This window comes from Oryzias melastigma, linkage group LG18 (genome assembly GCF_002922805.2).
Source record: "Oryzias melastigma strain HK-1 linkage group LG18, ASM292280v2, whole genome shotgun sequence".
NCBI classification, from domain to species: domain Eukaryota; kingdom Metazoa; phylum Chordata; class Actinopteri; order Beloniformes; family Adrianichthyidae; genus Oryzias; species Oryzias melastigma.
In genome coordinates this window covers 7753572-7776868 of record NC_050529.1, presented here as the reverse complement: position 1 = coordinate 7776868, position 23297 = coordinate 7753572, and the positions used below count along the sequence as shown (strand labels likewise).

General features: G+C 39.2%; 1 protein-coding gene across 1 annotated transcript in view; it reads right to left on the bottom strand.

Moving 5' to 3' along the window:
* The window catches only part of dnah2 (dynein, axonemal, heavy chain 2), a 52824-nt gene extending 31661 nt beyond the window's left edge, over window positions 1–21163 (bottom strand). The window contains exons 1-32 of the mRNA XM_024287548.2: window positions 20550–21163; window positions 20390–20452; window positions 20132–20296; window positions 18465–18690; window positions 17052–17162; window positions 16638–16876; window positions 15856–16044; window positions 14932–15089; window positions 14703–14790; window positions 14367–14572; window positions 13377–13506; window positions 13116–13298; window positions 12358–12572; window positions 10767–10913; window positions 10533–10689; window positions 10352–10461; window positions 10149–10278; window positions 9410–9586; window positions 8806–8950; window positions 8532–8724; window positions 8248–8448; window positions 7873–8041; window positions 6258–6432; window positions 6010–6173; window positions 5730–5891; window positions 5550–5653; window positions 4035–4191; window positions 2533–2615; window positions 2262–2442; window positions 2052–2190; window positions 1752–1969; window positions 1536–1625 (exon numbers count right to left, since the gene is read on the bottom strand). Of these exons, the coding sequence (XP_024143316.1) occupies window positions 1536–1625; window positions 1752–1969; window positions 2052–2190; window positions 2262–2442; window positions 2533–2615; window positions 4035–4191; window positions 5550–5653; window positions 5730–5891; window positions 6010–6173; window positions 6258–6432; window positions 7873–8041; window positions 8248–8448; window positions 8532–8724; window positions 8806–8950; window positions 9410–9586; window positions 10149–10278; window positions 10352–10461; window positions 10533–10689; window positions 10767–10913; window positions 12358–12572; window positions 13116–13298; window positions 13377–13506; window positions 14367–14572; window positions 14703–14790; window positions 14932–15089; window positions 15856–16044; window positions 16638–16876; window positions 17052–17162; window positions 18465–18690; window positions 20132–20296; window positions 20390–20422 (4845 nt within the window). The 5' untranslated portion in view covers window positions 20423–20452; window positions 20550–21163. The remainder of the gene's footprint in view (window positions 1–1535; window positions 1626–1751; window positions 1970–2051; window positions 2191–2261; window positions 2443–2532; window positions 2616–4034; window positions 4192–5549; window positions 5654–5729; window positions 5892–6009; window positions 6174–6257; window positions 6433–7872; window positions 8042–8247; window positions 8449–8531; window positions 8725–8805; window positions 8951–9409; window positions 9587–10148; window positions 10279–10351; window positions 10462–10532; window positions 10690–10766; window positions 10914–12357; window positions 12573–13115; window positions 13299–13376; window positions 13507–14366; window positions 14573–14702; window positions 14791–14931; window positions 15090–15855; window positions 16045–16637; window positions 16877–17051; window positions 17163–18464; window positions 18691–20131; window positions 20297–20389; window positions 20453–20549) is intronic.
* Window positions 21164–23297: the final 2134 nt, after the last annotated feature.

Below are 23297 nucleotides of genomic sequence, written 5' to 3'. Positions count from 1 at the left end.
AGAACAATCATTCCAATTATATAGGACAAGCTAAAAAATGTAGTCGCAGTAAAAACAGATAAAAATCAACAAAAAAAGCTTTTCTGAATGAAATGTATTTTTTAATCTGTATTTTCAAACACTAAACGGAGTCGACGTGTCGTAATGTCAAAGGTACGGCAACTTAGAAGGACCAATCTCCTCTGGTTTTATAGTAAACTTAAGAACGTTTTGGTTTGGACGATACTAAGAGTAGGGGTCAAAAGGTCAACCATATGCACAAATGTTTTTTGTGCAAGGTTCTAAAAAACACAAGTAACATATTAAAATGATTTCTTATTTTGACTGGGCGATGAATTGACTTTTTATTAATTATTTTGAATTTGCTGTTTATGAAGATTTATTTTGGGGCTTTTATTTTTCCGGAGTAAGGTCAGTTCGTCTGTTTCGTGCTTCACACAAATAGCAAAGAGTAGCTTGTTCCCAAAACAGGGAAAGTTTCAGTTTTGTAACTTAAAGCAACAAGCCACACGCTTCAAAATCTGTCTGAGGGCTGTTGCTACAAAAAGTGGGAGTACAATAAATTTGTTTTAACACCTGAAACTGAATCTGTCGAGTCAGAGAAGTGTTAAATGGCACTTTGTTTAGAGGCTGCCTATCAAAAGAGATGTTGAAATCAAATAGTTTTTGCTAAAAATATCCCGTCGTTGGTAATTTTGATAAAAAACATGAAGGAACTGAAAAAAATTGGATTAAAATCGGACATTGATTAGGTGAGGAAAAAAGATGAGATTTATTTTTTGCCCTACCAGGACCAAACGTAGAGGAGTTATATGAGCTCATTTATTGGCTCCTGTTAAAAGAGTATTGGACAAATTCCAGACGTTTTAAATAGCTTTTGTTAAAACAAATAAAAAGTGAATTACAGTCATCTAAATGGAAGGAAATAAAAGTGTGAATAATCGTCTCCAAATCAGGTTAGATCAAATGTTTTTTTATTTTTGGTACTTTTCTCAGGTGATAGAAACTATTTTTGGGTAGAGATGAAGATTTGTCAAACAACATCACCACGATTTCTGAGAATCGACTGAACAGAGGAGCTCAGAGAGTCTATGGGTTTTATTTTCAGATGCAAAAATGAGCGTTTCTGTCCATTCAAGTATAAATTGTTACGAAGTAACCACAATTTAATGCAAGTTGAACAATTTAGTAAATTAGACAAATTCTTGTCATCTTTTTCAGAGAAGGAGCAACAAAGATGAATATCATCTGCATAAAAATGTGGCTAAATTAGTTAACTCGGTTCATTTCCCCAAAAGAATCATTTATAATATGAAGACAGTGGGGTCCAGGACTAAACCCTGGGGAACACCACTAGATTTTTTGTTTCATTTTAGAGGTTAATGAACCAATAGCAACATTATAAGGCCTTCAGGTGAGAGGCAAACCAATTCAAATCAACTGCAGGCAGACCATAATAATCACAACTAAATCAATCAGTCGCCATGAGCATCTATCAGATCAGGTTCTCCATGTCAGAGTGGACTCTGCTGTACCTCCACGGGTTTGTCCAGCAGAACCGGCTGTGTGAAAGCCACAGACTCCCCGTCAGCAGAGACCATGGCTTTAGCTTTAGTTCCACTGCTCTGTTGACAAAACACAACAAAAATCATTTTTTTAACAGAGTTTCTGACAGAGGAAGAACATCTGAGAAATCAGAGATGAAAAGAAGCAGAAGAGAATGTTTTCTTTAAACGAGTGAAAGCTCCTGCCTTGTCCAGCTCCAGCCGCCTGATGTTGTCGAAGCATTTCTTCAGGTGAGGCTGCAAGGCGTCGACGTTCTGCGACTGTCCCAGGATCTCCAGGATTTCGTCGTTGGACAGGAAGTAGAACCGGGGGAAGATCTGCCTCTTGGTTTCCAGGTACATGTCCAGCGCTTTGAGGATTTCCTCCATCTTTGCACTCATGTCTGACAGCTTCTCCAGCAACCCTGAAAGGGGGAGGAGTCAACCATTTAGAGCTGTTTGTGTTAAAATACTTAAGAGACTAATTAGAAAAAACAAACTTCTGACCAGGGTGTTGCGTTCCTGTTAAAGCGTTGTTGTTCTGATGCAGATGCGTCATTAATCCTTTCCAGGAATCACTCAGGGCCTGGAAGTCTTTGCACTCCTGAGGAAGCTGATTCTTGATGTCCTTTCCTTGTAAAATATTCTGGCACATTCACACGAAACGTCAAACAGCGAATCTGCAAACCCACAACGTCCAGTCGGAGCTACGCTCACCTCCAAATACATCCAGTTCCTCTGCACGGCCAGGATCATCTCCAGGACCTCCTGCACGAGGAACAGCTGCCTTTCCCACTGATCCACCTGCTGCTGGAAGGCCCTGACGAACCGCGACGCCTTCATGGTCGACAGAGTCACCTGGTTGTCGTCCAGTGTCTGGAAGATCTCCTCCGTGGCTCTGAAGATGAAGGAACCGAATGAGAGGAGACGACGTGAGAGACAATTAAAATGCTTTTATTAATGTAAATGTTATGGAGAGATGTCTAACCTGAGGTGGAGGTGTCCTTCGTCTTTGTAAGGAATTATGTCCAGAAAGATTTTCTCCCACGTCTTTGTGAAGTTCTCCAGAGCCTGAAATGTCAAACGCAAACTTTTTTTTTTTTTTATTCTGAAAGACTAAGAAGAAAAGTCACTTTCAAATCATTCATGTCCCATAATACCTGCATTTTCTGGTTTGTTACTTTGTTTTTAACATCTCATTTAGATTTTTGTTTAACATTTTTTTTTTAAATTTGTTTTTCTGGAATTTTGTTTTCGATTTCTGTTGTTTGTTTTGCTTTTTTAACTGTGATGTGTTTCTGCATTGACAGATTTGTTGATGCGATTTGCCCTTCAAGGCCACCGTACAGATCACCTTTTCCCTTTACCTTAGGATCTCTTCTGTCTCTTTTTCTTCCCAAATGAGATGAACAAAAGACAGAAAGAGAAGAATTTTGTTTTGTTCTCAAGTTTTCTTTTTTCTTTTGAATTTAAAACCACGAAAAGGAAACTGTTAAACTTAAACAGAAGTTCTTAATTCTTGTCATGACTTTGTCCCGTTAAAGACGGCTGCTCAGAGGAGGCATCATTGGTGGGACTATCCAGTGCTCACTACTTATTTTTAAACTCAAAATATGACGTCACTGATTTCTCAAAGTAAAAACCGAATAATTATTAAGATGTAACAAAGACTATTTATGAATTCACTGCCTTCTGATGTCAAAACCTTAATTAAAAATAGTTTCAATACTTTTGTTTTACATTAAAATTTGTTCAATTGCAATGCATTGTGGTCTATAGTCCAGTTCTCTCTATATACTGTCTGTGGTTCCCCTGGTATTCCAAACAGGAAGTACCTGCTAGCTACAGGAAGCCAAAATCCCATAAACCTTTACTGAGAAATAAACAGCTATTACTCAGTCACTATATTTGTCAGATTGCTCTGATACTTTTTTTAACACATTCTTGCTAAGATAAGTTCTTGAAAGTTATTCAAGTTATAAAATGACCAATGAGAAGCCTCAATAAAAACAGGCGGAGCCGGCTTGCCCGCAGGTCCAACGATCAAAACGTTTGATTGACAGGTTTTCTGTAGCTCGCTTTCAAGTGGTAGGGGGGTTGACTTCCACCGAGCTTACTCCTGATTGGTGAGAGTGGTTACTATAGAAACCTCGATTCAGACCAACTCAGACCAGTCACTGCTTAATGATGACGTCTGGCTCAGACATGTCGGCCTATCGTGAAAAAATGGCAACTGAATTGACTTAATTTTGTTGGAGCCAAAATTAAGTCATTTTCTATGGGTGATGTGACTCTCACTCTGTCCAGTTCTCATGTACAGTCAATGGGATGAATCTAAAGCCGTCTCTGATCTGATAATTAAGGTGTCTGTAGAAGTTAAAGTAGTATAGAGAAACTTGGCCACGATGATAAAGAGGAGGAATGGCAGGAGGAAGGAAGGGGACTCTGGAATCATGCGGCCTGTGACTGCTGAGAAAAATTCTTCAGGACCTGCTCGATGAAGAGCTCCTTGCTGGCAGCTCCTGAGATGTCGCTAATTTTGTCGGCAAAAGTGTGAAAGCTTTGAGAGACGATCTTCTCCAGGGTGAAGTCGGCGCTGGTCGGGTCCAGAGGACATTGCAGCTCCTCTGCGATCTGCTTCCAGTGCCTGAAACGAGGTGGGGCAGAGCCTGAAAGGTCGACTCTGAAAACTGCAGAAAAACTTTTACAAACATGTTCTGTTGCTGTGAAAGTTAGTTTGTGTGAAAGTTTAGGAAACATTTGTGGTGACAGGTGTTTTGCAGGAGCTGCAGATGGAGAAAAAAGACAGAGGAGAAACACTTTTTTCTCTCCTTATGTTCAGAGATTGATGAACGTGACCAGGAAGGCTTCTCAGCCTTTTTATGAGTTGTCATCTTCATCACAATCCCTGCTAATCCAGAGCTCGTCTTCCTCTCTGAGTTTCCTTTATTCTGTCATTAAGCACACAAGCTTCATGAGATCAGCTAATTAACGTCAATTCTTTGCTCAAGTGGATCCTTTGTGCTTTTAGCCACAAATCTAGACTGTCGGTCTTTGAACTCCTGTGTGGGGGAGAAAACTGCTGCAAAGACTGATGGGAAACTCTGTTATAGTGTCAGACAAAATGAAGAGCCCTGAAGGTGTTGAACACTTAGGGGACAAAAGCAGTTGGTGGTGATGAGAAATTTAGCTCCAGCCTCCTCATCTGTGACCCCTACATCCAGATATTCAGCTGAATGGGGTTAAAACGAACGACACTGAGCAGAGTTTAGAAAAAACATCCAGCGATGGGGGTGTGGTGCTGCAGCATCAGCACCAGGAACCTCTCCTCTACTGCAAAAATCACATTATTTCCAGTTGCAAAAATCGCATTTATTCCAATTGCCAAAATCACGTTTATTTCAAGTGCAAAAGAAAAAGAACGATTTATTCCAATTGCATGAATCACATTTATTCCACTAAAGAAATTAGCTTCAGCTGCAAATTTTGTGGCTAATTCACACTCGTTCTTTCAGCCTCAGATCATCACTTAAAGATCTGCATCCATGTTTTCTGATTCCACAACTTCTTTCTCACGTTCGCCTCGTCTTTTGGTCTCTTCAGGAGCTTAACCGGTGACGTTAAAACACACAATTTTGTATCATACCATAACTTTTTAACCATCAAGGTGATCAATGCAATTCCAGAAGATTTTGAGTGTGTAGGGACGACTTTTACAGCCTTGAAAGATCGATAGAAATTGTAAAAAAAATAAACTACATTGCAACTCTTGCAAGCTATTTATAGAATGTAACTCGTGTTCTAGAACAGTATTACTGTGAAAAACATTTGTGGAATAGGCAGTTTTTATGTTTCAGAAATTGAATGAGTTTTATTAGATTTTTTTTTCATGTGTTATTTGTTTCTATCAGTTTGATTCTGTTTCTGAGAACTCCAGTTCAGCTACTTTATGTTTTTCATCATTATTTTGTTAGAGGTCTTTCAAAGTAGCAGCTGGATGAGTACCTGTCCCTCATGGCGGGGTTCCTCAGATGAGCGAGGACGGGGAGGATCTGTTTGAAGCGCTCGATCCTCTTCTTGGAGTCATCGACGATCTCCCACTCCTCGTCCTGCAGAGACAGAGTCCTCACTGCTGAGTGCTCATGCGTACGGGTCACATGATGGGTTTTTGGTGACACGGCTGACCTTCAGCTCTCTCTGGAGCACGTGCAGCTTCTTGAGCATGTCCTGCGCGGCGTTCTCCATGCTCTCCTTCTGCAGCGAGGCCAGCTGGCCCAGCTTCCACTGGTTCCAGTTTTGGTTCCACTCCTCTGTGATCTCCCAGACCTGCTGCAGTTTATCTAAAGTCTGATCGACACACATGGAGGCAGAAGAAGACTTCAGAACTAAAGGAAAACTTCAAAGCGCTCTTCAATCACAAGATCTTCTAGCAGAAGAGAGGTCGACATGGATTCCTGCTTCACACCTTTTCCAACAGCTGGATACTTTTGGAGGGTTCGTCTTCGATTTGGAAGAAGGCCATCTTGTTAATGATGCTCGTCTCCTTCTGCTTTAGAGCTTCTATGTTCTTGCGATGTTTTGCGATTTCTTCCAGAGCAGAAGCTGAACTCAGGGTGCTGGAAAATGGACCTAAACATGCAAAAATGGGTGGAGATGCAGAAGTAAAAAAAAAAAAAGACAAATGAGCATTGAAGCAGGAGAGGAGAGTGGAACCTTTGTGGTGGAAGTCCTGCACAGCCGCCTGGATCTTCTTCTGCAGCTTCTCCGAGGAGAGGACCAGGCTGTTTGCAAACGATTTCCTGTGCTCCTCCAGAAAGCCTTCAGCGTCAATCAGAACCTGCTGGAACCAAAGCCACTTCTCAGCCAGGCTTTCATACATGTTCTGGACCTGCAGAGGGACGGATACCAATAATGAGACCTCCTCATGAGAGAGGCGGAGCCGTTAATGTCGACAATGAACTTTCAAGCAGAACAACTCCGGACTTCAGGGAGTTTTGGTGCTTTCTAAGCTTGAAAGTCAAAAAATATGAGATCAAATATATTAAAAGTTGTCCTTTGATGGACTGGCAGCATCTTGTTCAGGGTGACCATGGCTTCCAACAGTAGATGGGATAGGCTCCAGCAACCCCATGGGTTCAAAAAAAGTTTGGAAAATAGATGGATTATTTAAAAATCCACTCTGGTTATCTTTTGATCAATTTCAAAGCGTTCCCAGATGTCTTTTTATACTGATTATACTGTTTTTAGCCAAAATTTTTAAAAAATTAAAAAACTTGTGGCGTTTTCTGAAGAGCTGGAGTATCTCATTAGTAAATTATCTCTGAGTAGTATGTGGGACCGTTGGCATAAAGCAAGCTAGCCCCCCTTCCGTAAACATTACTGAGAGCTCTCTGTTTACACACGCTCCCACTAGCTCTCTCACTAACTCTTCTTCTATCACTCTCGGTAGCTCTTCCACTAGCTCCCTTGCTAGCTCTTTTGCTAGCTCTCCTGCCAGCTCTTCCACTAACTCTTGCTAGTTCCCCCACTAGCTCCCACGCTAGCTCTTCCTCTAGTTTTCTTGCTAACTCTTCTGCTAGCACTATCGCTAGCTCTTCCACTAGCTATCTCAATAGTTGGTTCAGTAGGTCTCTTGCTAGCTCTTCCGCTAGCTCTTCCTCTAGCTCTGTCGCTAGTACTCTCGCTAGCTTTTCCACTAGCTCTCCTGCCAATTGTTTTTCCATCTACTCCTGACTCACAATGATTTGAATAAAGAAATACCCAGAAAAACAATGTTAAGGTTAATTTTGTTGATATATGTCCTCCATTTTGGAATCACGAGGTTGCTGGAGCCTATCATACTACTGTTGGATGAAGGTGGAGTAGACTCCAAGCAGGACACCAGTCTGTTGTAGGGCTCAGGAAAAAAGTAAAAAAAAAACTTCAAAATTTATGAAGTACACAACTAAATATCAAGCATTATCTGAAAACAAGTTCATAGTCCTTATTTAGAAATGTCGCCTGGTTTGATCACATTTAAGCCGTTTCTACGGAAACAACTCTTAAATCTACAGCTCATTCCGAAATCTATAATTTCCACACATTCAGATCACATCTCATAATTTGTTGACAAAATAATCCAGCTTTTTACAAAGTTTACAAAGTTTGAAATCGTTCAGCCAAAAATACTAGTTTTATAAAGCTATCATATGTTAAATGTTTCTAGCATCTGGCTTTGTTTCCTCTTTTGATTTTTTTTAACTGAAAAAAAAGGAGGAAGGGATGAAAAGCTGCAACAAAAGCCTTCAAAGTAAAAGCACCAAAAGACGAAGGTTAATGCATTAATGACCGCGTCACTGAGAGGGTTCTCCACGGCCTCGTCGTATTTCTGGAGGACGGCAAACTCCTCCTGGATGAGCTTAATCTGAGCTTCTGTCTTAGCGGAGTTCCTCTGGAGAGTCTCCAGCAGCTTTGAGTGTTCTTCAAGCTCCTCCAGCGTCTGAGGCGGTTGTCCCAATCTGAACATAGAAGGAAAAGACGTCACAGTCAGAGGAAACTGTTAAATATTTGCCTTTTTTGTCTTAAAACCCTGAATAGCCCTGGACGATGCAAACTATTAAAAACTTACAAAGATTTTTTTTCAGCAGAAATGAAGGATTTTTATCTCAATTCTAAAAGAACTAAATGAGTTGGTTAAATAAGCTCCTCCTCCTGGAGTCTGCACCTCTTAACGTTGTCGTCCATGTAGGCGTAAAGCCCTGTGAGGTTAGAGCTGGCCAGCCCGCCCAGCAGCTGCGTGAACTTGGTCTGCCACATGTGGCAGTGCTGCATGATGGACAGCTTCAGCGGGGAGAAGTCCAGCATCACAAACTGCATCTTGAGCAGCGTCTCCTCGTGTTCTGCGTTCTCGGCGTACTCCAAGTATCTGCGATTGGACCAAAACAGATGACGAGTGTTCAGAGTCAAAGTGCTTTTGGTGCTTTTGGAGCTGCTGCAGTAACCGCGTACCTCTGAATGCTGGTGTCAAAATCAGAAGCTTTCTGGTCGGGTTTGTTGTACGCCTGGATCATCATGTCTTTGTCGGGCAGCCAGATGGGCCTGTACTTCTCCCAGCTCTTCAGAGAGGCCTGCAGCTGCTGGGCGTTGGCTACCATCCCTGCAGTGACCTGAGCCTGAATCTTTTTAATGTTCACATCTTGCTCTAATAAACACCAAAAAAAACAAACAATCAGGTGAAAAAATAAACACAATCTACATTTATTTAAATTCCAGACTGGATGACCTAAATTGACGTGTATGGGATTCATCTCCGAGCGTCTGCCGCACAGAAGTTCTGGGAGCCTCTTAAATTCTGAGACCATGTGGGCGAGCTGAGGCAGGATCTTTACGATCTCCGCGAGTTTGCTCAGGGTTGGAGAGAACTGCATCTGTGGGAAACAACACACAAAGGAAACATTCAAGGCTTCAGCTTTTAGAGGAACTTCCTGTGAAAGTTTGACTCAAATTGGTTGAAAAATAACCAAAAGAAACCAAAAAATTTTTGAACAAACATCTACTTTTTTTCATCCCTCCTTTGCTTCATATTATTTACTTATTTTTACAAATGACAGAAAACAAAGATGGATAAAGTTCTGCATGGATTTGCAGCTCAACCAACTGTTAACGTTTCTGTCAACAAAAAGCCTTAACTTTTCAGAAGATAGTTTCTCTTTAAAACAATAACTTTGAATTGTGCTCAAATCATTTTGCAAGTTATAAACCGATAAACCAATCAGATCCCTCAATAAAAGTAGATGGTTTTACGCCAAACGTTTAAAATGTCTAAATCATATTTTATCATGAAACCAGAGAGGTTGAAGTCTTCAGCAGAGTAAAATGCGTGCTACCTTTGGCTTGTTTGGAGGCGACGGCTGGGACAGTTCCACCAGCACTCTGAAAACAGTGTGGCTGTTGCCGTTGACGACAGCGGAGAGCTTCTTCATGGAGTCTGTGACAGCAATGGTTAGAGCTCTCTCCACCATTTGGTCCACCTTCTCTGTGAAGGCCATCCAGTGCTCCTGAACCTTCAAAATAAAAGCATGAACGTAAATGGCAGAATAAACAACCAAACCCCCTCTTTTACCAAAATAAAGCGTGGTCATAATTGCCCTTACTGGCTGTCTGCAGGTGAAAAATGGGCAAACCTATAGGGGCACTCATGCAGGTGACCACTATGAAATATCACGGTTGTAGACTGCTGTGGAGCCTGTAGAGCTAAAATGTTTTTCTACGGGTATGCTGCGGGTGACAGGTCACAGTAAAGACTAATACTACATGTAAAGGTGCAGTAGGTGAGACGTTGGCCTCTCGTACAGATTCTTCTATTTAATTTAAACCCCTACAAATCCTTCAGACTGTGCAAGGAACACATTAGTGGTACACATTAGGATAACTGTTAGAAACAAAACAAATGACAATCAGAGTATACTTTGCCATCCAACGAGTATCACCCATACTATCATTGTTCTTACAAATACCTTACGATACACTTACGGATCACAGCTCATGTGACTAAAGCTTGATCTAAAAGACTTCACATCAGGATCGCTGTCTAATCATGTTAAAACTGTTCCTTCGTCTGGTTACCTTGGCACCATCGTTGGCAAAGTTGCTGTAGATGTTGGCCATGAGGTCAACGATGTTCTTGTGTGCTGATCTGAGCTTTTGGAGGCACAGCTGCCGATGGAGCTTCTGCTCCTCCTCAAACTGCCCGCTCCTAGAATGTGGAGAGATTTAAAAGATCATCCATACTTTGCTGCTTTAGTGTTTTCTGGACAGTCTGGACTCACCCGTACAAAGTCTTGCTGTCTAAAGTGAGCAGCAGTGTTTGGCTGATCTCCTCACAGAGGCTGGAGATGGAGAGTTTGGATTGGGAGTAACTGCTGACCATCACCTGGATCTGGAGATTGGAAGTGCGGGAATAACCAAGAGTGTTTTGACTTTATCTGGATAAAATCTGCCTGTTACAACCTTCTCCACATGTGAGAGACACTCTTGGACGAAGAGGGTGGACGCCCCTCCACTCAGCCACAGATACTTGGTAAGACCGGGTTCAATGCTCTTCTCCAGCTGTTGCATTTGCTGCTCAAACAGACCCAGCTCATGAGCCGACAGCATCTCTGCTCTCCTGAAAACACAAACAGAATAAACAAAGTGTGAGTTGAGTGTAGGATTGATGTCTAGGACGGTGTGTTTGAGTCCCACCTGTTGTACTCCCTCGTGAGGTGTAGGACGCTCTCCCTCAGGACCCGGATGTCTTCCCTTCTCTGGTAAATCCCCTCCAGAGACTGAGGGATCTCCTTCCTCTGCTGCTCCCAGAACTGGATCTCAGAGAACAGAGTCAACAGACTTCTGCGTAAGGAAACACACAGCGTGAAGGAGAGACGAATACGGCAGAAGAATCAGAAATTTAGATTCAATGTTTGTCATTGTCACCAGACACTGAAACGTGCACTTCTGTTAGTGCATCATTTACTCATTAAAAACAAGAATTTACCCTGAAAATATCTGAAAATATATTAATAAAGAAAGGCATCAAGGGGTCAAATCATACAATGGACTATTAGGGCCACCAAAAAGAGAAAAACCTGTTGAGAATAAAGTCGTAAACTTATGAAAAAAAAGTTGTAATATTATAAGGAAAACAAATAGTTTTTTTTAAAAAGAATAAGATGTAATATAATTAAAAAAAACCTAATTTTATAAAAAAGAAGTAATAATATTATGAGAAAAAAAAGTGAGTATAGGAGAACAAGTTGTTTTACAAGTATGACGTTCTAATTCTATGAGGAAAAATACTTTAATTTTACGATAAAAAAGTTGTAATATAATAAGAAAAAAAATCATAAAATTTAAGAGAATAGTTTGTTATATTATGAGGAAGAAATTGTGAATTTATGAGAATAAGTTCTAATATTGTGAGGAAAAATATTGTAATTTTGCTAGAATAAAGTTGTAGTAAAATTACAAAAAAACGTGTAGATTTAAGAGTATAAGTGGTAACATTATGAGAAAAAACATTATTAAAATTTTAATTTTACAAAAATAAGTCATCATATTATGAGAAAAAAGTTGCAAATTTGAAAGAATTACATGTAATTTTAGGAGAATATATTATAATAGTATGAGAAAAAAAATATTTTCACAAAAGTGAAGTAATAAATTTATAAATAAAAAAGTGTCCTAGTCTAAAAGTTTACTAAAAAAAACAATGTCCTAAAAAAAAAACATAATTTTTTTAAACATTTTGGCAAAAAACAACATAATCATAATTAAAAGACCACTGGGAACGCTGTTTAATTAGATTGAAAGATGATCAGATTGGATCATTCATTCATAAAACAAGAACTTTTCACAAATTAATTAACAGTTAAATAAAAAGTAAATCAGTCATAACAAAACAGAATATTCAATTAATAAGAGTATGACAATCATTAAAACCAGAATAAATATAAATAAATATAACTTAAAATAAAGTACGGTGAGTTTGAAAACATCCAGCTTGTGCAGATTTAAAATTAAAACCTTTTTTTCAGTAATGTTTAAATTATTTTCTGTAGTTGGTTAAAAACTGGATCATTTGAGATCATCTGCAGAATTCACTAAAGGCTATGAAATCCTGAAGTTTCCACAATACAAATATGTACTAAGAAAGCTGTAAAATCAATCACGTCTTATGGCAATTAATGTGAGCAACATTTAGAAAAATCCAAGATTTTTCTGTTTTCATTTACAGAATTACTAATACAGCGAATCTAAACACACAAAAGGGTCTCGTCTTTGTGCGCCGACTTACTCTTCAAAGTTTGTCTGCAGCTGAGCCGGATCTCCCCTCCGGTAGACGAGCAGCGGCTGCCCCAGCATTTTGGCGTACTGCGCGTTCACCTTCTGGCTCCACTCGATGAAGCTCTTCCTCACCACCTCGTCCAAACCCAGGACGGTCTGGCTGTAGGAGGACACCACCTGCTTGAGGCTCTCTGAGTCGTGCAGAAAGGAGGCCTTCTGAAGCACCTGGGAGACAGAAGATCCACCAAAAAAACAGATGTGTGTCGGAACTACAACCATTACGGTTAGGATGTTTTCTTTACAGAGTGTAAACAAAGGGATGATGGGATATCAGTGGCAGCTTACTCTGCGCCATCAGTCCCACTCACAACTCAGAGGGAAATTACTGATGAACTCCTGTCGCTCAGCAGAAACTATGTTCTAGAAACAACGTTTTTGGTTTTTAAGTAAAAATGACAGAATTATAAATAAAAGACCACAAGGCTTTGGAAATGGATCAAGATCAGAATGGGACTCTAAAGTTAAATTGCTGAATGGTTCCCGGTGCAGCTGTGTCTGCAGCTCACCGCTTTAAGGGTAAAAAAGTAACTGACAGCAAAACTTCCTGATCTTGAAGCCAAACATTCATTTCTACTGTTCCGTAGCAGAACACAAAGAAGCTCAGATTAAACAACAATGATAACCATCTGTATAATAATATAATAATAATCCACTCTAAGATGATTTAAGGATGTTAGTAAAAAAGGCCTTAAGAATGGAAGAGCTCACCTTATAGTGTTCATCTAAGAGCCGTCTGTGGTTCTTCGCCCAAACCACCTGCCCTATTGTCCTCGACATGTGATCGGGACAGGACAGCTTCCTCTGGCTCAGCTCTTTGTTCACCAGTCGAAGCTGTTCTCTAAACAGGCTGTAAACTTGTTCTGCTTTCTCCTGCAAGAAGTTGTTGAACGCCTGGAACAGAATGGTTATATTGACGGTAAACCTAAGGTGACAGATGTTTGTTGAGTGTGTCATTGAAGCTGTTGTCACCTCATAGACTAAGAAAGGCCTAAAACTGTCCAGGACTCGGACTCCATCCTGAACGGTTGTCACAGTCTCAAACACTGAGCTCATCAGGTTCCGCATCTTCATCTCCAGTTCCCTCATAAAGGTGACGAATCTGTAAGAAAAGAAGAGCACAAACAAAAGATGTGGAGGAAGAGGTCAGCGAGAAGGAGAGAGCACTGAGGTCTGGTTCACCTAACAGATGTTCTGGTGTTCCTCTCAAACCTTTAAGTCCCCAATGACTATTTATTTATTAAAAATGGACCGAACTTCCTCCAAAATCCTGACTCTTTCTCCTTCCAGTTCACCAAAGACTCTTCTAGCTAATTCTCCAATGTTTATTGACTGTGATCAATACATTCAATCATTGGTTTCTCAGAGTTCTTGATAAAATAATCAAAGCTAACATCAAAATGCTCTTTCATTGATTTACAATCCTTTCCAACTGCGGTCAAATGAGCCGCCGTTCACATTTCCGTGGTCACATCAAGAAGCTCCGTGGAGTCTGGTGGAGATTTTCCAGCGTTCTCAGTCCTGCTACCGTAAGTATTGGATGAAACTCACACCAAAAATCCAGTGATGCTGATTTGACCACAGAAATGTGAACGGCGGCTCATTTGACTGCAGTCAATGTGAAGATACCATCTTCTCTTCTCCAGAACCTGAACTAGACACTAGGATCAGATGAGGGTTTAGTGCATGTGCAGCAGAGCTGTTGTGACTTGTATAATTTTTGACAAAATATATTTTTATGGAGAGTAAAATATTGAAAGTTATTTAAGGTTTAAGTTGATTTAATCTAGAATAATATTCCTGCCTTTTTATTATTCATAATTATGTTAAAAAGTTATAGTTTTAAAGTTTTTTAAATTGTCATTCTGTACTATTTAGGTATTTATTAAGATTTTTTTAAGCTGTTTTGGAGTTGAGCTGATCATTTCAGAAAGTTCTGAAGTATTAAAGCAGCGCGTGGACCTGCTGAATGCTTTGCTCCACGTGAAGGTTTTGATGTTCAGGATGTCTTTGCCCACACTCTCCAGGCCCTTCAGGCTGCCGTGGAAGCTGCTCTCGATTTGCAGCAGAGTTTTGGTGAACTCCAGTCCGCTCAGACCTCGAAAACACGGCAGCTCTCTCTGCTGACCGTCCTCCCAGCGTCCAAACTTGTGCTGACAATCACAAACCTGAGGGAAACAAACCCAGAGAGCTCCTGAAAACCTTTCTTTTTGGTTTAGATTCTGGAAGCTCAGCGAGATAAGGAGGTTTTTCTGACACATAAACATGACTGAGTGGATCTGAGTGAAGGGGTTTCACCTCCAGCAGATCTCTGAGCCTCCTAATGAAAATATCAACCAAGTTTATGAAGACCGGCTCGTCCAGGATCCACTCTCTGTCTGAATACCTGACAGGACGGAAAAACAGAAGCTGTTACCGCGACACAATCGTAACAATCGTCTTTTACATCAGCTCTGCAGGTGAAATTGTGATTTCAGAAAAACAAAACACTAATGACTTTGTCTTCCCGGATTCTCAGTTGACCTACTTTTGGTGGAGCGTCTTGGCGTCCTCGTAGCTCTGCTTCCAGATCTGGCAGCACTGGATGCAGTCGCTGAGGTCCTTCTTGCTCGACAGCACGAAACCTCGGAAAATCCTTTCCAGTGAGATGCTGCGGCTGCACAGCCGAATGATGTCGTTGCTCACCTGAAACATCGCAGGACAACAACATTTCAGTTTCTTCTGGAAAGTCAAGAGCTCCTTAAAGGTTTGTGGGTGGGAGGGCCATACACGGAGGACTTTATGCAATCAACATAAATCAGGTGATTCTGACACCGGACAAAATGGCTTTGCATCAACATGCACATAAAATGTTGCATATTGGTGCAAAGCTGCTATTAAAAACGCTTTTCTCCACGTCCCAGCTAGCTTCTGTTAATCGCGTAAATAGTCCCGAATGCATAAAAAAAGTGAAAAATACGTACGACACACCTGAATCTCATCTACTTAACCCAAACGTTCACATTCATGTTTAAAGTCCCACTCTGATCCTCTTGTGAACAATTGTTTTATTTAAATCATGGTTATGTCATTTTTAGACAGAAACCTGTTGGAACATAGTTTCTGTTCATCAGACATTTACTGTTGGTGTATAGCAACCCCGCCCCCCTTTCCCGAGAGCTCAGAGCAGGGAGCTAGCAGCCCGCCCGGCGTATTTTCTACATTACAAATAGAATCTTTTCGATTTTCTTTTGTCTCCTCTTGACTTACAACAATTTGAATAAAGAAATAATCAAAAATTTTATTTGGAGATTAATTTTCTTCATGTATGTCCTCCATCATCGGTGAAATACTACAGGAGCATATTAAAAAACACCTGAAACACCACTTTTTTATTTGTCCATTTTCCCCCTCAGACTCCCCGTGAAGGCAGTAGAGACTAAAGCTAAGAACATGGTGGAGTTCCGGGTACCTGACTGAAGAGCCCGGCGATTTGCTCTGCGTGATAGTACGGGGAGTTCCACCAGATGATGCAAACGAGGGAAATGATGCGCTCCAGCGTCGGGGCGACCTCGCCGGGGTTGAGCCGGGAGAGTTCCTCGCAGGGCTTCTTCAGCACGGACAGGAAGGTCAGGTTGGAGTCCGCTTGTTTGGAGTGTTCCTGGAGGGCCGATGCAGACATGAAGGTTAATAAAGTTTTATGGAAGTTTGCAGAGAACAAATGAACTCTCACAGAAAAAGAAACATTTGGAGGAAGATAAAGAACGCTTTTCTGACATACATCACAATCTTAAGCTTTTATGGTGAACTGAGTATCAATATTTTACAAACTGAAGCTCAGAAAAGCTCAGAAAAGCCTGTTCAGACACGTGTTTTTACTGTTAGATGTACTTGAAACTGAATTTTTTAACATCCGGCAAAAGGTTTTTGAACACAGCATGAAAGAATGCCGTGAACCTAAACTGACTTCATCTTTTTAATGACTTTTCCTGATCGAAAAAAAAATATTGTTCATAAAGTTTTGGATTTAGAAAAACTTAACTGGTGTGCGTCTAGATATTTGTCTTTCTTTGAGAAGTCTGCAGAAAGGTTTGGTTTTAGAAAGCTGCTGGATCATGACGGTCTGCGCTGTAACAGCAAAAGTGATTAAGAAACAAGATTTTTCTCTATTTCACTTTACAGATGCTTCTGACTCCACACACTGTGTCGGTTTTGGTGCTCTTCCTCCCACATTTCCCCGTGTTTTACCCTCACCTCTAACTCTCGGGCCAGCAGGCTGAACTTGTCCTTTCTTTTGGACTTGGCCCGCAGCAGGATGTCCTGGATGTGGTGGACTCCCGGCTCCTGCAGCTGCAGGTGGATGCGGGCCAGCTTGGAGGAGCGGCTCTTCCAGAAGGCGATCTCCTGAAGCGGACCGCACTCGTCCCTCCTCTCCGCCGTGTCCTGGTCGTTCAGGGCCTCCCGGATCTGATCGATCCAGCGCGTCATGACCACTGCAGCCGAGAAGAAGAGACAGACACGAGAGCAAAGAAAATGGAGAAAATAAGGGTGAGATGAGTCATTAGATGGACTAGTATTGAAGAAAAAAAAAACTTTTAAGAAATCACAAATATACATTTGGATTCAACTTTCAAAAAAAATCAACAATCAAGCAGAAAACAAACTTACTCTCCATTCTCTGCACGAGCTTTTTCTTCCCGTCCGCCTCCTTTGGAGAACACGCCAGGCCTTCCACTGGGATGTAGAGAACCGTCTCCCCTGACCTCTTATGAAAGTCATCTGGATGAGGTGATATCATCTGTTACTATTTTGAAAATCCATCCATCCTCCATCCTTTTCAGGGTTGCTGGAGCCTATCCTTGCTACTACTCAAAATAGCTCACTGGACTGGTGCAGGGCTACAAAATTATATGCAATTAACCAATTAACTTATGAACGATGTTTATTGGACTGCAGGAGGAAATTGGAGAGAGCTGAGAACATTATTTTGAAAGTGTGGATTTATTCTTATATTTATCAGTCTTGTACATTTTTTTTATTTATTTCTAATTTGCAAATGTCAAAAGTGAGAATAAAAGAAAAATTCTGAACATATTGTGAGCAGTGTAAAATAGCATGATGTGAAAGTCATACAACAAAAAGCAGGCGTCCATTTGAAAAGAGGTCCTCTTTTGTAGATCGTTAGCTCCACCCCTTCACCAAACTAAACTAATTACTAATCAAAATATAATACGTTTCATAAGAAACAAAAACATCCTCATCCATTTTATTTGCAACAAATTTAACATAAATACATGAAAATTGCCTCCAATTTAATAACAATTTCTAAACAAACAAAAAAAAAAAGAATAAGAAAACCTTTGGAATTTATAACAGGCCTGTCAAAAGACAGCAGGTGTGTCCACAAGACTTCCTGGAACAGGAAGTGCCCTTAATGATTCAGGAAGTTAACAAATGAAACACTGAGAACAACCAAAACCAAGTGACTACAAAATACTAAATACAAAGTGAATTGCAATGGACCACTGACACAATCAAAACAAATCCACTTTGTTAACCCCTCAGACCTGTGCTCTGTCACATGATCAAGAATACTTTGAACAGTCACTTTCACCAAAGTGATCGTGTTTTTAGACACCATAAGATCGCTCTTTAGCGCTGCAGATCTTGTTGTATCCCTCTTTACAAATACTGTTCTCTGATGTTTGTTAAAAGTTTGAGACAAAAAACAAGCACCTTCTAATTTGTTATTTATGCTATTAAATCATTATTTATTACTAAACCTAACCCTCCTTGTTGACTCTGTGGGAAAGTCGTGTGCTAGAGATCTAGATGGCAGTCAACAGACTTCTATAAATACACGTCAATCAAATCTATAATGAATATCTCTAGATGTAAATAAGTGTAAATAAAATATTATTTTAAAAACTGCTTTTGCGTAAACTCAAAATATTGTGTAAAATTCAACATGTTTGACAATATCGATGACTGTATTAAATGAAAACAAAAGCAATGAGGAACACAGGTATTTTAAGGGAGGAGTCTTATCAAAGGCTGTGTGGTTGTGGAATGAGCTCTCACCTGTGACGGCTGCAGTGACCTCGTGCACGCTCTTCATGTAGCTGTCCTGGATGGCCTGGTCTCTGAAGGCGCTGAGGTGAAGCGAGTGGCCGTGCAAACACAAGTCGTTCAGCAGCCCCTGGACCAGGTTGCTCCTCCTTTTACAACACTGGACGGCGGAGTTGAAAGTGTCTTCAGTGATTATGGCTCCTGGCGTGCGGATAAAATAGCAAACCTCCTTTAACTCCTGTGGGAAAGAATATTTGGATGCAGTGTTTAGGGGGGAAAAAATCAAACTTTATTCATTTATATAGCGCCTTTCATTCACAAGAAGCTCAAAGCGCTTATCATAAAATCAAATAAAATACATTAAAAAGACAGTGTGTATGAATGGATCCAAATCTCCCTGAGGATCTGAGAGCTTCATCTACAGCAGAGATCTCAAGAAAAAGCTCTAAAGTTTTAACTTAAATCAATTTTTATCCTAATTGTTTTATATTCAGTTTTACTTGATGCATAGAGTTTCTTAGACTAATAAGATTAAATGTGTGTGGTTTTATTCTGAAATGGATTATTTTATTGTGAAAGTACTTAAAAGTGAATCGCTTTGTAAAGGAATTCTGATTAAATTTAAAAAACAATAACATTTTTTGTTCTTGTGTTCATTAAATGAATGAACCAATAACAAAATGAACTACTTGTTGCTTTTTTGTGATATTTCCAATGATAATTGCTTTTAAATAAAGTTATGTTCATTCTAAAGAATAATCATTTTATTATATAAAATCAACTACATGATTTAATTTTTTGTGTCATTAAATTTATGAAAATCACTTTTACTGACTTGTAATGAAGTTTTTAATAGTTTAATATTTTTATTTTTATAAAAACATCGTTTTAACTATTTACTAGTTTAAGATGCAGTGTATCCTTCAACTCACTAGTTTATTGTTCTCTTATAAAAGTTTCAAATTTTTTGCTTTTTATTGGATTTTACTTGATTTAAATGATTTGTTTTAGACTACTAAGATGTGTATGGTTTTATTTTGAAATTTATACTGAAAGCACTGAACAGTAAAACTGGGTCAAAGGTTAATTCATAAAGAAAATCCAAATACATTTATAAAATGTATTTAAAGTTTTCATGTTTATGTTAATTAAATTAAGTAACAAGTGATAAAATAAGTTAATCATTGCATTTTTGTAAATAAGTAAAACAGTTGCTTATAATTTAAAATATTTTCATTCTCAGTTTGAAGTTGTTTTTTTTTAAATAAAACTCAATCGTATTATTTACCCTTTTTTCCAATGTTTTTGATTAGTTTATTCTTTGAATTTTCACTTTCTTTTCTTTTTTAACATGCAGTTTTTCCCTCAGAATGTTTATTAGTTTTTAGGTCTCTTTTGTAATTTTTTTTATGTAAGCAATTTTATTTAGACTCAAAAGATTAACTGTAAGTGCTTTTATTTTGAAATAGATTGTTTTATTGTGAAAGCACTTACATGTGGGTCGAAATAAAAATATGATTCATTTTTTAAAAGTTCTTACATATTTTAGGACATTTAATTAGCTAATTGGTTTTTATTTTTTTTAAGTGAAAATTAATAATAACCACTAAGTGAATGAGCAAATGTAGACGCTATAAGTGAAATAAAGTAGTAACAATGAGATCATTAAAACTCCATACCAGTGACGGCGGGTTGTAGTCCACCTGCAGTTCGGATGAACTGTCCATATAGATCACCACAGCAGGGATGGAGGGGTCCACAGCAAACCTGTCCAGAACCAGAACCTTCTCCTCCACCCACTGATCCTCCGTTAGATCCGACATGCAGACGCAGTTTATCAACAACTGTCACCATTGGGGAGGAAACGGGGACAAGACAGTGAGCGCGTGCGCAGGTAGGAATGACAAAAAGTTAGCTAAAATTATACAGGTTTTTACCTGCCGGACTGTTTTAATGTCTTCTTCGTCCATTTTGTTATTAGTCCGCGACAAAGACGGTATCTAACGGGTAATATGACATTCAATCATCTTTTATTTTTAATGAATGATGAAGTTTTAATTAGCTAATATTAAGTGCGTCACATTTTCTCGAACTTACCCTGACCGGGGTTCTTATTTCTTACTTTCTTTCTTTTACTCCCAGTAAAAATATAAAGCGCACCACTTTTTACAGGTCACTCAACCATAATAATAAAAAAAAACTTTTGACCAAATACGAAGTCACTTTAAACGCAAACACTCGTTTTTATTAGGTTAAATTAAGTCCTCTCGCTCAAACCTGCCGCTCTGTGTGCTCGTCGCTATGGAAACGGTTGGTCCATAGGGGCAGCCTCTTGGCGGCACCGGAAATGCGAATGGCGGAACTTGCCAGAAACATGAACCCACCCTTTTTAGTTCCCCCCTCCATTTTTTTTTAATAGAGGACATTTAAGAAAAAAAAAACACCAACCAAGTCACTCAGATAGAAAACAATTATTTACAAAAATAGTGTAATTAGGTTGTTCATTTTTTAAGTAAACTAAACCTCGTTGTCGCCCACAAATTTCTACATTGAAGGTGGCTTGGTGAGGAAATACAATTTTGTCATCAAGATACAGATCCTAAATCTATCTAGTTTTTACATTTGTCTCCATATTTAACAATAATAATATTTTTACATAGCACCTTTCAAGATAAAAATCACAAAGTGCTTCACAGTAAAACACAGAATAAAACACAAATAAAACACAGAATTAAGAAAAAGTCATTTTAAAAAGATGTGTTTTTAGCTGTTTTTAAAAGAAAACACTGTGTAAACAGATCTGAGGCTGAGAGGAGGTCAACCTTCCACCAATGTGAGGTTCAGTGACTTGCCCAAGGACACTTCGACATATGGGCAAGCAAGGCAAAACCGCAATCCTCCGATCGGGAGTCGACCACCCCACCGCTGCCCCACTGAGAGGTGGATGTGAATGTGGATTTGCTCTGGAAAGAAGAAGCATGAAGGTCCGAGTGTCAACTGCAAAATCATGCATTCTAGAAACAAGTAAAAATGCATTTAAAAAATCTTTAAATAAGCAATAGATCTGCCAATGTTAAGAAAATGATCTAGAATCCTTATTTTAAGAAAAAAAACCCTCTAGTCACGAAGTCAGATTTGATTAAACTATGATTATTTTACAGTTAGAGATTGTTATAAGTTTTTTTTTTTGGTGAGACATAAACCCGACTTTTTCTTGAAACATGGGTCTTTCCACTTTTTTTGTTTCAGTTTTTGTAGTCTGATAGATGAAAAGAACTGTGAGGTTACAGTGGAAGCTTTTTCAGTTTCTTTAAAAAATACAGTAATACCAGTTCATAATTATTATTCTTATTATTTTTAAAGAATTGGTATTGAAAATAAAGGATAAACTATATATATATTTTTAAGGTAAATTTGAGCTAAAACAAATGGAGAGTACAAAAAAGACTAGATACAATAATTTTACTGAAAACCATCCATTCTGATGCATTACGTCTGGGTTACTGGACCCCATCCCAGCCATTGTTGATAAATGGCATGGTACAACCATCGCAGGAAACTTAAAACCATTTTGAATATAAAAAATGTATATTTTTTGCATCTGGATCATACTGTTATAGCCACAAAGTTTATAGCATAGATTAGTTTGCAACATCACTAGGATTACTGTAGTCAGTTCTTGCAATAGTTTACAAGAGGTGAAAAGTTGCTCAATGAATCAGAATAATTTTTTTATGACTTTTTGAAAAAATAAAACAACAACAAATAAGCAAATTACCTCAGTTTGAAAAAGCTTAAAACACCCAAAAAAAGTCAAACATATTTAAAAGTCAAATTTTAGGATAAAATACAGCATATCTGTTTTCATAAGTTGTGTACAGACATGTAAATTTTCACTCCTAAGATGTAGATAAAACTGGGCGCCGTCTCTGGAGAATTTACAAAGAAAACAAAATGGGTCCAAATCTAGAGCCCTGTGGGACACCACTTTAAATACAGGCATGTACAGAGAGCTCACATGTGCAAAGCAAAAACATTAAAAAAAATATTATTTAAATTAGTCTTGGAGTACAACGATAAAGGTAAGGGAGGCATAAAAAGGTGGAGATGAATTTGTCAAGTCCAACAGATGATGACAAGCTATGACTTAAATATGAACAAACGTACCCAAATGTATTTAAGCAATTTCCCGCCAGGGTCAACAGAGTATATCTACCTATTTACAACTAACCGTCCATCCGTTAAATTAAAAAAATACACACAGCCATCAAATTTGACCCCCTGTGTACTACGGGGTTAAATAATAATTTGGTATTGAAATTTGAATCAACTTTATTGTAACCCTTCCGAACAAAAAAGAGAAAAAAAAATAGAAGCTTTGAGTCAGTGATCTCAGAAATAAGTGAAACAGGCTTCCGAGCCAAGCAGGAGCGGAGAGGAGAGAGATGGAAGCGACCAATAAGGGAGACAGATGAGCTGTTTAGAGGCGATCAGGAGGAAGATTTACAGCGCCACTTCATCAAAGGAGAAGAGACGGGGTGTAGATGAGTGAAGAAGGAGAAGAACACAGTTGTCCAGTTTACAAGTGGTCAATAGAATAGAGAAGCTCAGCTTGAGGGAGCAGCTCTAATGGCAATCCAATATTTCAATATGAGCACAAACAACACACACAGACACTCGCACACGCTGTATTAGGCAGTAATAAGCCTCTGGCTGGAGCACAATGAGCTCAGGGTCCTTCCAGGGAAGTGGAGCCGACCTCGGATGGTTTACTTTGCTTATTACGATTTTTTTCTCCCACAGACACTGGTTTGGTTGAGCCGCCGAGGGTCGAACTGCGCTTGG